Source organism: Panulirus ornatus, chromosome 53, assembly GCF_036320965.1.
Source record: "Panulirus ornatus isolate Po-2019 chromosome 53, ASM3632096v1, whole genome shotgun sequence".
Classification (NCBI taxonomy): Eukaryota; Metazoa; Arthropoda; class Malacostraca; order Decapoda; family Palinuridae; genus Panulirus; species Panulirus ornatus.
In genome coordinates, this window is record NC_092276.1 from 4,267,472 (window position 1) to 4,285,693 (window position 18,222).

Here is an 18,222-nt window from a genome sequence, read left to right on the forward strand (position 1 = left end):
CGCCTACTAATTGGTAGCTGTGTTTCCTCTGTCAACACGCCCGCCAGCCCACCCACAATGACGTGATGCCAAACCCCGCAAACTCATCCGCCACCTCTGACCTGCCACTGTGTGGAGACGTCTTAATTTCAGCATTGGGTTGTGCGAAGGGCACGTATGTCCAGGCAGAAGGATCAGTTTTGTTATATTAGGATTTTATGGATCATCTGCAATGGATGCCATCTCTCAGGCCGTGATTTTCACCATTGGTGAATGACAGGGCCATCAAAGGCAACCCGTCATATTAGTCTGATTGTGAGCACAACAGGAGAGGGAATCTCTTAAAAGCCTTCATAGAATTGCTGACGATGAAAGAGACCTCATCTGGGAGTGAGGCGTGTTGGGAATAAGAGTACGTGCAGTGTGGTGGAGCTCGCCTCTTGTCAGTTTTGTTTTCTCCGTCAACAGTCTTATGTCGCCAATTAACTGGTCCATTCCCTGTGGCCACTTCCCTGACACGACTGGTCACCGGCGAGGGAGAGAGCGAGAGAAGGGCTTGCTTGTCGCAAGCTGGGGAAGTGATGGGGTCAGAGACTAGTGAGTCAGTGGTTTAAGGAGGGAGGAGATCAAAAGCTCGGCAGTCACTGGCTGGGGTTGTGGCAGGGTCAAGGGCAAATTAGTCATCGGCCAAAGAGTAAGAGAGTAAAATGTGAGCTATTCTGTGGGAGTGAGGGGATCAGGTACGAATTAAGCACGAACTTGGGGCATGTCAGATGTGTTACCCATTAGCTGGGGGAGTAAGAGGGTCAAGGGTAAGCTAACTTCTTGCTGGAGTAGTAAAGCAGCCATTAATTTCTTCATGGTTGCCTCGCAGGGGAGCAAAAGGAAGAAGCTATGCACTTTTTTTTTCAGTGTCCCAGCGGTGGTAGTGCTGCCTGCAGAAATAGAAACAAACTTCTTTCCTACCTTGTGGCAATGTTGGTATATCTGTAGACGGATACGCACACACTGTGACTTCTCCCTTCTACCTCCATGGCAGCGTTCTTTGAGCTAAGGACATAGGTAGACAGACACTAACCTGGACATAGGTAGACAGACACTAACCTGTTCGTCTTTCAGGTTAAAGTATTAGCAGATGCAGAGGCAGAAACGTGCTAGCCTTTTTCTTCTCTCTATATCTTCATGAGGGGCGTTGGTGGAGTTGCAGATAGGTGGTTAAACAGACCCTAACATTTCTCTGTTTCTCTTCCTTGGTGGCAGCGTTCGCCGAGCTTCAGACAGACATGACGGACCTGACGGCGGACCTGGAGTCGTCGGGCATCCCCACCCTGGACCACCGCACCTACGTCATGAAGGTCTTCTTCCCCGGGGTCACAGACCATCCCATCCTCAGCGATCCGAAGGTAAGGACTTCCGCCTTTTCTCAGTAGTTCCTGCAGGGGACGGGGAAGTAATATAGTCTTTTTTGATTGTCCCGTTCTGGAAAGAGCTCGTGAGAGGGTCGGCCATTGTCAGTCATTGTCTCATTCCAGAGGTTCCAGTCTGGAGACTAATAAACAGCAGTAGCAGCCATTGAAAGTTAGAGAGGAAATAAGACCAGTGCAGTTGTATAGGTAATTGAGTAACTTGTAGGAACTAGATTGTTGATCCAGATTAAATGATGTTTAAGAGGAGTTATGGAAACGTGGGAATAATGAACTGTTAGATGTCACTGTTGCTTAAGAATGGAATTTTCCCATAACTATGTAGAAAGAGTGAAAGAATTAAAGAAAAAAAAGTCCATGGTGGAATGGCAGTACATGAGAGTCGATTACAGAGAAAATATAGCCAAGATGAATTGGCTGAATCTACCACAAAAAGAATTACGGTGAATGAAAGGGGAGGCGTGAAGAGTATACGCTGCAGAATCACAAGAAAAGGGCAAAGGTCTTCCCTTTTTCTTTAAACGTTTGATATAAATTGATTTAAAGGAGATTAGGAAGCTGCTTTGAAGGACGTGAGTCGTGCTAAGTGATTGGTAGCATGTACGGGGTAGTACCTTGGTCGGTAGTAATGGTAGACTTGGTGAGGAAATGATAACTATTTGAGATGTTACGACGATGTCTCATGGAACTGGTGGGCAGAAGTTATGTATGATATTAGGTAAAATTTGGACAGGATCCAAGGTTTGGGCGAGTTTGTGAAGACTAGTATGAGGAAGAGATGAACAACTGGTTTGACTGAAGGCTGAAAAAAAAAAAGGGATGAGACTTTTATGCTTTGATAACTGTGTAGACTTTCGGTCATGTGTAGGTACAGGTAGGTTAGAAAACTTTATGAACCTGGTTGGTGCAAGCAAGGAACTGGAGAATAGATGATGAAGGCTTGAGAGAGTTATATAGTTCATGAAAGCCTTTAGAAATGCAAATGAATGAAGAGAGTTAACCAGACGGCATGGTCGTGTGGAACGTATCATGGCAGATTGAAGGTTGATGAGGATCGATGATAGTACGTTATGAAGGTACGAAGGAAGAGGGAGATTGGGAAGTAGGTAGTAAGATGCGGTGCGTGGGCAGGTTAAGTCGACGGGGTATTGTAGAAGGCGATCGTAAAAGTGAGTGCTCCATATTTAATGTGCTCTGGAAAATGTATTTTGCTCCTGAAGGTTTTTTGAAAATGCTGGGGAGACTTGTTGCGCGTGGTAGATTACCCCCGTGTTCAGTATAGTAATCAAGATACGTCACAGTATTGTGGAAGACGTGGCTGTACACTGTATGACACTGATCATCCGTGAGGGTGTGTCTGGATGGTGTGTGGGGCTTTTATGTCCCAGGGAATGGAACTGATAGATGCATTATCGTATAAAAAGGAAGATATAACAGACCTGATAAAACTTGATTACCAGGTTGATTATATGAAGTACGTATCGGGAAGGATGTAATTATAGACAACACGTAGTGTAATCTTCCAGCCTGACAGCCCACATTTTCATCGACTCGTTTGATATTTCTGAAAGCGTATTATTTTATCCTGGCGGCTGAAAGTCCCAGAATTATCATATCAGCTGATGGGTGTTGAAGCTAAACGGGGATGACATGGAACTGTCCCGCTGCGGCAATAATTGGCATTGGAAATATGCTGGTAATGAAATAAATTATGCCTGTTGTACGGGGCCCTGTGCGTCATCTGTGGCAGTAATTCTTCGCGGTGACAGCCAGCCAGCCCGGTACGCCGCCGTTTTAATGTTGGTGATAAACATGTTCGTTATTAACACCACCACCCCCCCACCCCACCAGGAGTCCATCGGTCAGCGAGTAATAATTATTAGTCGCTGATGGGCTTCAGTTTTGTATGGTTGTTTACGGCTGTTTTTGTGGCTTTTGTGTGTGTGTGTGTGTGTGTGTGTGTGTGTTTTGAAGGCTTAGGTCACGAACGAAAAACCGTCGTCGAGGCCAGGCCCGAAATGGAAAACGGAAAAAGGGATGAAGAGACAGAAAAGTAAAGGAAAAGGAAATATGATGTAAGAGCTTTTGGAAGGCGGTGGAATTAAATGCCTGCCTTTGGAAAATGGACAGATCTATGCTGTCAAGGCTCAGATTTTTGTGGTAAGATATATGTGTTTTTCGAGCTCCTCTTACTAGGCGGTATTGTTGAGTATTTGCAGTTCAGTTCTGTAACTCGTATATTAAAAGCTTCAGTGTTACGTATGTATTTGCAGAAAAAGTGCATTCTGGCCCTGTTTATGTATGCTATGCATGTTTTTACCAAAATATTCTTTCTGACCTTCTTGTGTGTAGGATTGCAGGCTGTGAGTTCAATACTCGCAGCGTTTTGGATTTCATTACCAGTAATGTTCTTCGTAAGAGACGCGATGGTCAGTTTTAGTACCAGATGTAACAGTAGTTGGTTTTGCAGTGTTTCGTGCCTTGTTATTATACTCAACGGCTGACGAGGGAGAACACGAAGAAAGGAATAGATAACGAATGTGTAGGTGAAACAGCAACGTACTGTGTATGAGATTAATCTTTTCTTATCCCGTTGTGTAGTGGGTCTTGGTGGTTGTATAGGATCATCTATTGTTTACTGGGGTGACTAGCGGTAGATAGTGACCGGCCGATGTGGAGGTGTGGCGTTGCGATGAGTAGCTATTGCAGTAGGTATGTGATGGCACGTGTTGGGCCACTAAGGGTGGATGAAGGCATTAAAGCACGTTGAGAGTCACTTGAGGACGAACAGATGGGTCACAGTTTGGGGAAGGTGGGCATTAAGTATATTAGGTGGGTGACGGCAAACTGGGGTGGATGGAAAGCGACTGTGTGTATGTGTGTAATCATCTTGTGTGGGTGCGTACCACTGGCTGGGGTGGTCATCCCTGGCGGGAGGTCATTGTTGAGGCATGGCCCAGCTTTAGAGTGGTAGCCTTGGGTGGTTGAGTGACGCTGGGGTGGTCATCTTGGCTAAATTGGCGAAGCTGTCTGGGGTGGTTGGTTTTCTTAGCTGAGAGAGCAGAGCTAGGGGTTGGTCGTCTAGGGCGAGCGGGCAGCACACCGTTGGGGTAATGTTGGGAGTTGGGAGTGCGGCTGGACGGTCGGGTGGCGGCGAGCTGATGGTGGGGCCCGGCTCTCTCCCTCTCTCCAGAAATCACCAGCACATCCATCATGCTGAAAACCGAGATTAAAACTGCGCCATTAGCCTTAAGCGGCGGATGAGCAGTATGCATATTCATAGCCAGCGTGGACTACACGGAGGGAGAGGCATCAGGGTGGTAGTTAGTGGGGGAAGGGAGGGTGGGGGTTATTGTGATGGTGGACAGGTGACTTAGGGGCGTGGTAGTAGGGGGAACAATGACTAAAGAAGCCGGAGGGACGGGAGTGAAGCATTTTTATTATAGTCAAGATGAAACAGACGAATCGGCCGTAGGCTGCCTTTTCCTGTACGGGGTTTGCGTGCTTGTCTGTCGTGACTCCCGTGGCTGGCGAAGTGATGCTCATACAGACGTCTAACGGTAGTGGCCTGTATGTCGTGTATGCAAACTGTCAGCATCTTGCAGGTATCATGACGACAGATTATCACACGGAGGATTGGGCATCCCTGCTTTTGTCAGCTTTCGTATACTTAGGAGACCTCATCCCAGCTCATGTTTTTACCTATTAAAGGATTCTGTGACCTTTAAATCCCATGGTTCGCCTGCAGCGATCTAGACACAGACTGTGGCGTTTGTACGGATGAGTGGAAATAGCGAGAGAGAGGGAGTAGATAATGGTAGTTGTAATTCTGAAGCAGAGACGAAGGGCTAGTGGAGCCACTGTCAGCAGGGAGGGCACGGTGTGCTTGTTGAAGCAGACCAAGAGAAGCTTGGAATTTTAGAGGGAAGATGACGGTTTGGAAAGGTGTGCAGTTGCTGTTTGGGTTCTAGGTTATTTGTTATCGATTCCTGGTTGTTTTAAGGAGTTACTGCCGCAATTACATGCACTCAGTGCAACGATAGAGAAAATATTATGGTGGATTCACAATGGGAAGAACATCCGAGAACAGTCGAGGAAAAGTGAGAGAGATGAGGTGACTTGTTATATCAGGTATGTGTGAGGAAGCTATGAAAAAGCGAGTGTTAAGTTGTGACGGTGATGCCGTGGAATAAGAGAGGTGAGAGGACACAATGGAATAATGTGCATCATTGTGATGCGTATGAGTGTATCGTTTGGGGTGTGTGTTACTGGGTTTGATGCAACACTACTCCACTTACCATAACTCCAGGACTCCCCATTCAGGGGCTGCTGCAGCTCGAAGTCTGCGCCACACTTGTTTGCAGGGAGAGGATGGACGCTTTTAAAGCGAGAAGGTTTTTTTTGACGAGACTGTACTCTCTTCTGGCAGCTGACGAGACATGAGAGTGTGGGAAATACAGAAAATTATAATTGTTTTTTGGTGTGGAGGGTGTGATAGTGTGCATGATGCAGAATTAGTGATGATCCAGTGCATTGATAACGTATTTTAGTATTATAATCTAGGTGGATCATAGGCTGATGATGCGAATTAGAAGCCGAGGTTAGAATCTGAAAACTTGAGGGAAAAATGTGAAGCTGAATTTCAAGGAGACCGTGAATGAGAAATTGAATCACGGGTAGGCTACAAGATAAGGATGAAGTGCTGTTGAGGCAGCCGGGGAATGCATTAGTGGAGGCTGCGTCAGAGGTGTATGGAAACATAATGGTCCGACGTGCAGAAGAGGGAGAGAGGCTGGCGGGTGGGATGAAGATATGGCCAGGTCGGTTGACGGGAGGCGAGTCTGCCAGGCACGGCACGTTGAGGGAAAGCAGTGAGGAACGAACAGCAGGGAGGGAAAAGTTTAAGGATATAGATTATAAGAGGAAGAATGTTGGTGGACTGAAGCAGAAGTATTATCAATTTTTTGGAAAACGAGAACAAGTGAGAATTAGAATGATAGCAATTAAGTATTTTTGGTAGTTGAATGGATTCCCGTGGTGTAACGGTTAACGTTCCTGACCGTGTTGAATTCACGGGCCGCCCAGGGTCGAAGCCTGGTTGTGGCAGTCGGTCCATGGTCAACCCAGCTGTTCATACACCCCTAAGGGTTGGTCGATAAAATGGTTACCTGGCTCAGGCTAGGATATATATATATATATATATATATATATATATATATATATATATATATATATATATATATATATATATATATATATATATATAATCAGCTGCCCGTGCAGTCTCAGCTAACATAAAAAAACAAGCAAGAGCAAGATTGCCCATGACAGCCCGAGGCGGGATGTGTGCAAGTGAGGCCATTGTCCGTTTGTTCTCAACGCTACCACGCCAAAACGGGAAAAGCAATTAGGTGTATATTAAAGAAAATAGCTTGGTCCTGCAACAGTTATCTGTCCCGTTGTGATATAGAATCCTCTCTCTCCACATTCTAGTAAGGTACATCCATTGTCCGTGATGTGTGAGGAAGGAGGTCATTGTTGCATGTCCTTAGATGCGCTAGGTCCGAGTCTGTCACGGGTCTGTTCTACGACTGCTCGATCCGGGGAGGCAGAGCCATGTGTGTGTGTGTGCTTTTGATCTTTAATTGATTATCTGCTCCAGACATGTCAGTGGAGCTTAGCTACCCGCCTTTTGTGTGGGAATTTGATCGTCCTTGTCTGAACCTGGTGGACACGGAAGGGTTGGTATGCCTCTCCCTTAAAGAGCATATATTTGCCAGCGTTTGTCCGTCTGTTCCCTACGAACAGCCGTTTATGCTGATAGTGGTAAGTAACAAATAGATACAGAATACATTTTGACCTACAGAGATTCATTGTTGTAGGGTCTGCTATCTGCCTATGTAAATGGACTTAATAGGTAAGGAGAATTAACAGGAAAGGATATGTATGACCAGATTATGGTGACTGAGTTTTTCTGCATGGCGTGGGGTAATCCATGAGAGAATAGCACTCGGGCAGGAATTTCAAATGGACGATGTGTCTTACTTTGGTTGTATGTCATTGACAGTGAACGTCGTATGTCATTGACAGTGAACGTCTTAAGTCGTTGAACATCGTATCCGAAGGCAGACAAGTTGAGTGGGGTCAGTAAACTCCTGGTTGGCCAAGGGATAATTGTTATGATTATAAAGCTGTCACTCTTCATTGGGCAGGACCAGCTGAGTGTTCGACCGTACACTAGTAACATACACGAGTGCTCCTCGAACCTTTACTTGCAATGTGGTGGAAGGGCCTCCCCATATACGTAAGAGGAATCATTTAGTAACAGCGTGGCTGGCGTGGTGCAGCGTGGTAGGAAGCTGTGTAATACAAGTGTTAACAAGTCTTGAGGGAGGTGCTGTTGAACCGGCGGCACATGCGCATGACTCAACGCCGAGCACAGACGCCCCTCCAGCGATGAGCCGAGCGCAAACACCAGACGCGCCACTTCAGCTATTAATTACGTACAACGCCCAGTGTTGTCCTGGTGACCCCTCGGGCGACCAACAGCCTCCAGGTCCTCGTAACCCCACCCCACCGCACCCTTCCCCTCACTCCCTCAGGTCTTCATCAGCTACCCAGGTCGTTTACCAGGCCCCGGTCCCTTTCCTCTTAACGTAGCTCCCATAGCCATCCTTCCCCCCACAAGTTCAGACCACTTAACCTCCAAGTCTTTGTCCCGACCTAACCTCAAGTCTCGCCTTCCATAGTCCCCCCCCCCCTCTCTCTCTCTCTCTCTCTCTCTCTATCTCTCTCTCTCTCTCTCTCTCTCTCTCTCTCTCTCTCTCTCTCTCTCTCTCTCTCTCTCTCTCATCCACCCCGGCCCTTCTGATCTTTATCCAGCCCACAGGATTTGCCTTCCAAGTACGGTCCTGACCCCTCGTTGGCCCCCAGGTTCATCATCCATCCTGTGGTATACCCCACCGAGAGTTCCGGCTTGTTCCCAAGTACACAGTCTCTACCCCTTGCCCCAGCCACAGTCCATCTTCAGGTCCGACTCTTCCCTCAGGACCTCCCCTCCCTCCCTCCCTCTCGCTCGGGGTCTAGGTGGCGGCGGCGGTGGGTCAAGGGGTCATCTGGACTGCGTTGCTGCTGTCCACTGGTTATAGTGATGGTCGTGTGTCAGAGTCTGGTTGTGGCCTTATACATTGCTTTAATTTAAATGGTTGCTCCTTATCTGGGGTATGTGTGTGGCAGTGTGTGTGTGTGTGTGTGTGTGTGTGTGTGTGTGTTACGTTTACGAGTGTGCATATGTATTTGTGTGTTTATTTACCTTTATTGTTTGCACATGTATATATTTCTGTTTTATGATACGTATGAAGTGGATTGCAGATGTGTCTATTGTATATGTTTTTCTTTTCCCCGTATTATAAACAGCTACAGCATACTTTTTTGTCTGAAATATATGAATCATAGCCTGAGCCAGGTAACCCGTTTTATCGACCAACCCCTTTGGATGGATGAACAGCAGGGTTGACTGGACCGCACATCGCAACCAGGATTGGAACCAACGCGCCCGACCTTGGGCGGCCCGTGAGTGCGTCACGGTCAGGCGGACGTAAGACCAGCCATCCTAACTAACACTTACATCTGAATCACACGTTGACGTAGCGCAGGATTTGCAGGAGGTGCGCATGTAACGTGAGAGGATAATAGAGAAGCAGGTGGGAGTGGGAGGAGTGGAGCTTTAGCCATCCTTAGTAGGAGGAGAGCGATGCGTTTATCTCCTACTCCTCGAGGTGAGGGTATGCAGGCGTCCAGTGGGGTACTGCTGGCGTGAGTGCTTTCGCAGGCAGATTATGGTTACACGGCTGTCTCGTGGGCGTGTCGGGGTAGGGAGGGGGGTTTACGCTTTTTCTAGACTACTAGAGAGAGCGTGAGGGATCCTTCTCACTCATTCGGGGAGGGTGAGCAACCCGCCTTACGAGTTTAATACTACAGCCATGACAGAAGGCTGGAAGCGGGAGGGAATTAATCCAAGAGAGAGGAAGGAGAGAGGGGAAGTATTGTTGTGAGTGTGGAGGAGGAGGAAGAGGTCGGGTTATGGGGGTATACACGGAGCGAGAGCATAAAGACAAGCCCATTAATCGTTGCCAGGTTTATGTTCCACTTAGCGTATTAAAAGCCTTATTGTTGGGGTTATAATTATCCCCTGGAGATCCACGATGGCGGCCACCACAACCTGCATATACCCCGGGCTCCACCCTCACGCCTGTGCCTCCCCTTTCCTCCTGCCTCCCCCACCTTCCTCGGTACCGCATCCCTCCAACTGCTACAGCAGCGCACGCTGTATTCCGTGCCCTCGTACTGCCGGATCTTACCATATCTAACTTGACGGTGACCTCACCACCCATACTGCCCACCCTAACTCTGCATATGTTTCCCCCTTCCCCATCCATTTTGTGTGACGCATTCATGCCGTCCGCAACAACCTTTCTCATCCGCCTCCACGTCAGCCAGCTCCCTGTTCTCGTAGCATGAGAAATCGTTGAGTACCTTGAGACTTGGTGAAGTTGCCGCGGGAGGCTGCTGCAAGTGTGTGTGTGTGTGTGTGTGTGTGTGTGTGTGTGTGTGTGTGTGTGTGTGTGTGTGTGTGTGTGTGATTATACTTATACAGGCTGGTCCTGTACCCTTCGTCTATAGATGGGAGTCCATTTTTTTGGAGAATAAACTCTTGAACCTGAAATTTGAATCCTTCAAGACAAGGAAGGTGTTTTAGGTAATGTCAGCAGTAACTCGGAACCGCTTATCTTCACGCGGTTTTCATAAGACCCACCATCATCACTCGTCAGTCGCCTTGCTGTCTCTAGATCACACTAGGGTTGTTACCACGCCCTCACTGGGGTTGGTTGCACACCTGAGTTTATCCCCACACACCATGGTTGGGCTCTACACATCAGGTTTGGTCTCATGTCCACAACGGATCTGTCGACCAACCCCCCACGCCCATACAAGCTCTGAAACCACGCCCTTCACTCCCGAAACCAATACTGTGGTGTGTCACATACTAGAGCTGGTCCCACGCCCACACTAAGGGGTTTGATCCCACGCCAGCACAGGCTGGTGGAGAGAGCCGGGCATATCCTGGCCTCTCGGCTAAACGAGCTCCTTATCACGGCGACACCGTGGACCCATTTGCCCACAGATAAATTCCACCGGCTCTTGTGGTGGCGAGTGCACATGGGCCGCTGGAGGGGCGCCGCCGTCTGCCCGGGGTGACCGCTGTCTCACCGGCCTTTAATTGCTGGCGTTAAGTGGCCGAGATAATAGTTCACATCGTCATTAGTAATAACTGGCCCCACACCAGCTGCCGCGCCGGGCTCTTGAGCCCACTAGACTCACGACGACCGCACTCACCGTAAGTCACTGTTGTGTATGTGTTTACCATTTGCGTGTTACTGAGAGCGAATTTATCGTTCGTATTGACCACTATTTTAACCTTGTTTGTCTCTGTGTGTGTTACTTAGGAGACAGAGACCAGGTTAATTATCTTATTTGAGGGTGTGTCATGATGTAGAAACTTGAACCTGATGCCATGAAAAGTGATGGCTTTTCATGTTACAAGACCATCAGGAGGTGTATGGTACCGTGTGTGTGTGAATTAGGAATAATTGAGTGTTGGTTGTAGAACTAAACGTGGCCAGTTTATCGTGCCACGTAATTGAAATATACAGCAAATTTCGTTATAAATAGACTTATCGTTTCTTGCAGAATAGACTTTTGTTACATATGTTTAAGAAGCACATTTAGTGTGTAAAAAATTGACGAGTAATTGCATTTATGAAAGATATGCATGATGTTAAAAAGCAGGACACGTAACTTAGAAATGGTGATGGTGGTATTTAAGGAACAGACAAAGAAATGTATATATTCATATACACATATTGTTCCTGCTTCTAAAATTTACATACGTCGATAAGTCTTTTCTATTTTTGCATGTATAATATCATTTACGGTCTTTCATTCATAACCAGTATTGTTGAATAAGACTAACTCTGTAGTTCCTTAAGTAAATTAAGGGAAAAATGCTGGGATAGAGGAATAAGATCCGAGAACTAAGAGAACAGATTTCACGATCTTACGAAAGTTACCCTCTCGGAAATGAGGCGGTGCTGAAGTAGATACAAGGGAGAAGTGTCTAAACAACCTCTGGGGGTCCACATGCATTTTAATCCGTTATCGGCAAACATTAGAAAAATCACGGAGAGGCGTCTCTGGCCGTCTCCAAGAAAGAATTAGCTCATTTCCTCCAGAGTCCACCAGACCGGCCTGCTGGTGTAGGATGTGTAGGTACTGGAGTTTGCGGACTGGAAAAGCCGTGGTTAGCCTGGCGCTCTTAAGGGAAGTTTGTGTCTTGACAGCTCACGAAATCAGTGAAGCAAGGCGCTCCCTGGTAATGTTCAGTACATCCGGTGAGGGGAGTTTACCACTCGTGCCTTCCCGTTTATTAACATTTTCTTTTATACTTCTTTTTTTTTTTTAGATTTTAGCGTTCTCCCTCTCTGTTGTTAATTAGTTCTTCCCATTCGTTAACATCTGGATTATTATAGAACGTTCTTCTTGTTTTTCTCATGTAAAGGTGTTTTGTCCTCTTGTTGGCGTATTGCTGCCTGTTGTCGGCGTATTACTCCCTATTTCATCTAATTCAGTTTGGAAATTTTCAGATCGACATGGAAACTTGAAATCTTTTCATTGCCTCAGTTTTCCTTCTCTCCGATCACACAAACATGTCTGTAGTTACCTGTAGCGGTCTGTAGATTCAGTCATCTTTCTTTAGCTCTGCTCTTTTTTTTTTTTTTTTCTTTTACTCAATAATTCCCATGATCGATATTTTACCAGGCAGTGCTGGTTTCTGAGACGGGCTTATAATTATTAAGCACTTTTTTCTTTTTTTTTTCGTCTGTGCTGACGTTTGATCTCTTCCAACTTCCCTGGCAGTTATCTGTTTGCCATCTTAACCTAAAAAAAAGTTAGAAGTTTCTTGTTAAAACGGTTTTGTCCGCTGCTCGAGTGTAAAAAGTGCGAAATGTCATTAGGGCTGTGAGCTATATATGGACGTAGGTGGTTCATAAGACTGCTTATATTTTACCTTCCAGTCCCAATGCTGGCTTTTAGTCTCTCCATCCATCCTATATTTGTGAAATGATGATAATAATGATAATTATAATGACTTTGATAATAATAATGATGGTAGTAGTGATGACTGTAATAGGAAGAGAATTATGGAAGATGCCCAGTAGTGAACAATGGAAGATATACGTCGACACCAGATGGAATATCGTATGGCTGATTGATGTTTATAAGATATTTGTATTTGCCTCACTCATCCCAGAAGATGCGCCGACCACAACCAAGATACTGCTTACAACCATGTGCTGGCGTGTGGGATTTGTGGTTGTGCCACGGGTTTGCGTCGATCTCCGTGGTCACACGCACTGCTCGCCGTGATGGTGTTCGTTACTGGTGTGGTTTTGCATGAATGCTATTGTCACTGTGCGTGGTAAGACATCTGGGGTTCCCGGAGGCAGTGTCGTTAGCGTGCAGAGAGAGAGGGAGGGAGGGGAGAGGGATATATCGCCTTGAAAAGACCAGGGTGATGATGATGCTTTCGTGACCCTACTCACCTTGGTCGACGCTGAGTGCACGCAGAGCCCTTGATGTCTCGTGCGCAAATACCTCCGTTCAGGGAATGACACAGCGGACGATGATGGAGGCTTGTTACCCGTCTCCCAGGTGCATACCAACCCACTGTTTTAGCGCTGATGACTGGCATTACCATAATTACACACTGGCCTGAGAAGGAACCAAGTGGCCCACCCACCTGAAGCCATGCTGCCTCCATTCGCCCAAGAGCACTCGCAAAAGTTCCCTTTGTTGTAAAGTGTGTGTAACATGTGACAAGGCAGGTAATCTGCAACTGCGATAGGTGTCTCTTGGGTTGAGTTGGGTTTAACATTTGATGCAGGCTACCTGTCGGGTTACCCATAGGGTTCGGGTTGCCACTGTGGTGGTGTTCTTCAAATGGCATGAATAGTGTAAATGAATGTCGTCGTAAAAGAACGTTTGATCTCTACCAATATTGGAATTTTATCCAGTTGGGTGTATATAACATGCCTCGTGTACCCTTGCATCTGTGGTGTTCGGTGTATATAACATTCTTCATTTACCCTTGCGTCTGTGGTGCCGTACGCCACCCACTCTTGTTTCCCAGCGTGTTTCTTCGTATCATGTAGTTGTCATAACGGAACACGTCGAATGAACGCCCCGATTGACTTGGTTTGTGCGTTTATCACCTGTTACTTTACTGTGCACCTTTGGTGATGTCTTTGTCCAACCCTTTTGAAGATTATTGTTGTACAAGTTGGAGTAGCAGAATAATGGTACTTAATGTGTTCAGACTGTGGGTCTTACTGTACCAGGTATGATATTACAGTACCATAATCATGCAGTGGGTCATACTATACCATAGTAATGAAACGTGTCCTACTTTTCTATATATTGAAGGCTCCATTCACGAACCAGATCCAAAGTCCTCATAAAGGCCAGGCCATGGGTGAAGCATAAATAAATGCGGTAAATAAATGAATGAGATGAAAAGAAATGATTATGATCTTAAGAGTTCAACAGGAAGTGGAAAAGCTGCCTTTTGGAATTGTAAAGCTGGCAGCTATAACGAAAATGAGTGGTGGATAAAGAGTTCCAAAGCTTAGCAGTGTAAGAAAAGAAAATGACATTACAGCGGCTCACCCTTGGAGTTGCCAGCGGCCACACGATAATCACGTGACGCAGTTGGATCTTAACAGCATCAGGTTGACAAAACAAATTGGGCTGGTTCAATGGAGTCTACAATCCCGGCACTTTAACAACGCAGCTAACGGGGCCCATCTCGGTAATGACGTGGGAGCCAAAGCAGAGCAATGCAGTGAGTGCCTCAGCTGCTGTTCGTTTACGTCTCGTTAGTCATAACGTGACCAGCTGTGTGACGCTGGCACTAGCGTCTCCGAGATTCCGTTCGTGATTTTCTTTTTCAAGATGTTGCATCAGAGAGAGACGTAGCCACCGTGTTATATTGTATATAGCCTCCCCGTGTTGTCTTAATCTTCTCCCCGTCTCTCCAAATTTAGACAATGCCGAGTTATATATTCTAACCCGTCCCATCCGTCTTGCTCGTTCTTCTTCTCCGTGAAACCTCTTCCATCTTCTGCCTGTCTCCTCCCCCTTACCATTCTCATCTTCTCTCTTTTACCTCAGTTTAGCCTCGTCTCATATTACCTGTTCTCCATTCTCATTACTTCCCTCCTCAGTCCCTTCCCTCCTTTTTTTTTTTTTTTTTTTTAACTTGTGTGTATGTCTGTCTTTCCTTTAATTTTGATTCTTTTGTTTTGTGTATGCCTACGCCTTATGTGTTTCCGAGAACCCGTCTCTCCTGCCCTTCCTCCTGTATTACATCATCCCCATGCCGGAGCGACTGGCGTGTTTTTGTTTGTCTCTCTCTCTGTTTGTTTGTCCAAGCGATAACTCAAGGATAGATAAAGCCAGCATCGTTAAATATGATCCCGTCAGCTCATTTTTATGTACCCCCGGCTAGGGTGTACTTCATGCATGTCTTCGTTGCATGCCCGTTGTCCACAGATTCACTTTACGCTTGCTTGAGTCGTCTTTGCCATTTTCGCTGCCAAAGAAAACGGAACGTATAAAGGAAGTCCTAATGGGTACCTATGTAAAATTTAGCGTAGCCAAGAAATATTTACCCAGGGGTTCATGGGGTCAGATGCGGAGGACTGCGTGTATCAGCTGGTGGTTGGAGTGCATTGTGGGTATTGACTTCAACTGTTTGTGTTTATCTCATATTTATAGTCTGCCCGACTTACCGACTACCACAGTTCAATCACCCCAATCCCATAGTCTCCCTCATTCCACCACAACCAGCGCATCATGACGTGCAGTCATGGTACATTGTCCTCATTTGCCTCCCCTTCTCAGGCTTATCTATCCCCCCCTTCCCCCTGTATCCCTTGATACATTACAGCCTGTATTCACCCCTTCTCTCTCCCGCTATCTGCGACCATTGTCTCCTCCCCCAATCCTTCACTCCCCGTGTTATCTCCCTCCTCCCTGTCATGCTTACACCCCTGTTGTTCGCCATCCCCTCTTCCTCCTCTTCCTCCTCTGTCGCCTTCCAGAACCCCTTCACTCCCGCTATTTTGACGCACTTATCATAATGGCAGCTGTGCGCGGGTTTCTGAATATTCATATTGGGAACCGCTTTGTAATTTGCCGTGGAAAACTGGCAACTCCCTCTGTGTGTTGCGGAGGAGTTGTGTTCGGATTTGTATATGAAAAGAAACACGGGATTCCCTTTCAGCAGATTAATCTTGACAAGGAAGAACATCTTTGTATAAATTGGTAGACCGAGGCGGTGAGAGCCATGCATTGGAAGGTAAGGCAAATGGGGAAGGTGCTGTGAGTGGAATGGGATTTTTAGAAAGACGTCTGATGTCGTTTCTTGTTGCTGTAGCGTTAACCTTCGTGATGGCAAGTGTCACCGGCTCATCCCATTCTAAATGTGCCTCAGTCAGCTGCCATGTGTCTTCATGTGATTCATTAGTCGACAGTCGACAGGATGATCTTTATACACGACTGTCGACGGGAAGATCTTTATACTCGACAGTCGACGGGAAGATCTTTATACTCGACAGTCGACGGGAAGATCTTTATACTCGACAGTCGACGGGAAGATCTTTATACTCGATAGTCGACAGGATCATTTTTATACACGCCAGTCGATGGGATGAGGATGATATTAATACTCACAGTGGAAGCGTACGTGAACCGCTCAAGCTTACTATGTGGTCATTGCGATTCTCTCGGGAAAATATTGTGTAGCAGGAGCGTTCTGGACTCGAAAATTAGCTGGTGTCTTTTGTAAGGGGACAGCACTTTCGAGGCGTGCCTGTTCCACCAAGCTGTGTTGCACGGAGCAACCTTGAACTTGTTGGTTCAGTGGGTGAGCTCGTGTGGGGTCCGCCCACGCCGTGGATCACACCCGCTGACATGCGTCTTGTCACCCGTCCACGCTCACACACACACACACACACACACACACACACACACACACACACACACAACCGCACTCGAATCCCGACCCCATACTTCCACGCCCACATCTGCAGTAACATGTGCTCGCCCAACCGTGATATCACTGAGCCAGGGGGGTCACTGATAAGGGAGTTCCTGTGTTATCAGTAGATGAATGGTTGACATTTAATATCAAGAGTCGCACCTTCAGCGTCGTCTTGACTGGGGTCGTATATATCAGGTACGACAAGGGTCTTGTGCGAATGTTATTAACTGGACCATTAATACAGGAGGAAATCTAAGCGGCCATTGGGACATGAATTATGTAGTGTGTGTGTGTGTGTGTGTTTGTGTGTTTCCCAAGGGCACTACACCGTCGTACACAGTGTCTTTAAAGTGTTGCGGGGACCGTCACCCCGTCGCGGGCATGATGGATCGCCTCCCTCCCAGCTGCACCTCCTCCTCCTCCTTCTACTCAGGACATCCTAAACCACTATCGCTTCCCAGACCCTTGCCTCAACCTGTAGCCCTACCCCCACCGCATAATCCCGGCCCCAGACCGCAGATTCCCGACCCTTGCCATTTTCGCCAAATCTGCTGGAATTCCCTTCGTGAATTTCGTTTTTTCCGGCCGTCTTATGGCTCGAGAGCCTCGGCCCTCCTGGTGATGCCGGCATGACTCACCTCTCACCCCTGCTGGCCCAGGCTCCCTCCACCCCTACCCCTTCCTCCTCCTCCTCCTCTCCTTCACCAGTATCTGACCCGGTCACGTAACCCCACTCCCACCAACACCTCCTCCCCCCCACATGTCGTATATCCCTCCTGCCGCCCCAGCAGGTGATCAGGAAAGACCCCCTCCAGTCATCACGGACGCTGGAAAGCCCTGGTGGCCTTGTTAACCCTTCACTCTTAGGACGGTGGGAACAAACACCACGCCTGTGACCCCACCGGCTGTCGCGCTTCCATGTGCGTTCACCCCGTGTCATGGGGGTCACACGCCTCCTGGTTATTACCTACATTTTCCCGTGGAATTATTGACGCCGAGTCAGTTGTCTTCAGAGCGCTAGATCAGTTGGCCTTAACACCATATGAGGTGTTTGCTGCGGTGGGTCAGTTGTTTGTGGTGCTCGGGGTCTTCAGCGCCATATGAATTTTTTTGTAGCACAAGATCAAGTTGCTTTTGTTACTGAATAAGTAATAATGGTAACGGTATGTATAAGAGTTATGGTGCATTACGGTGTTGTAGGATTTCTTAGGATATTGTTGTATTTTGATATTTCATAGGGTATTGTAGTGTTGTATTATGTCTCGCTCTTGCGATGAAGTAGTAAAAACAAAGTAGTGTGGTATCGTACTGTCTTGCAATGTTAGATTTTATTTGCTGTGGGCATATATAGTGTTGATGAGTTCTGGCCTGTGATGTTGAAGGTAACCGTGTGTGTTTATCTCTTTGTATCTGCAGGCACGCGCCCACGGCCCCCGCACAAACTACGACGTGGCCATGCTTCAGTTCGAGCAGTTGATCGCCAACAAGCACTTCCTCCTCTCCTTCATTGACACCCTGGAATCCCAGAAGTCTTTCAACATCAGAGACAAGTAAGTCAGTAGTGAATAACCCCTCCTGCAAACACTGTATCTACAGACTGGTTTACTGTAGTCTACAGACCTGTTGACTGTAGTCTACAGGCTTGCTTATTGTATT

At 47.0% G+C, this 18,222-nt stretch overlaps 1 protein-coding gene across 6 annotated transcripts in view; it reads left to right on the forward strand.

Annotated features, from left to right (window-relative positions):
• Positions 1-18,222, forward strand: part of LOC139765190 (plexin-B-like) — a 538,550-nt gene that overhangs the window by 489,214 nt on the left and 31,114 nt on the right. For all 6 annotated transcript variants that reach the window (XM_071692470.1, XM_071692474.1, XM_071692472.1 and 3 more), the window contains exons 11-12: positions 1,240-1,382; positions 17,983-18,116. In XM_071692470.1, the coding sequence (XP_071548571.1) occupies positions 1,240-1,382; positions 17,983-18,116 (277 nt within the window). The remainder of the gene's footprint in view (positions 1-1,239; positions 1,383-17,982; positions 18,117-18,222) is intronic.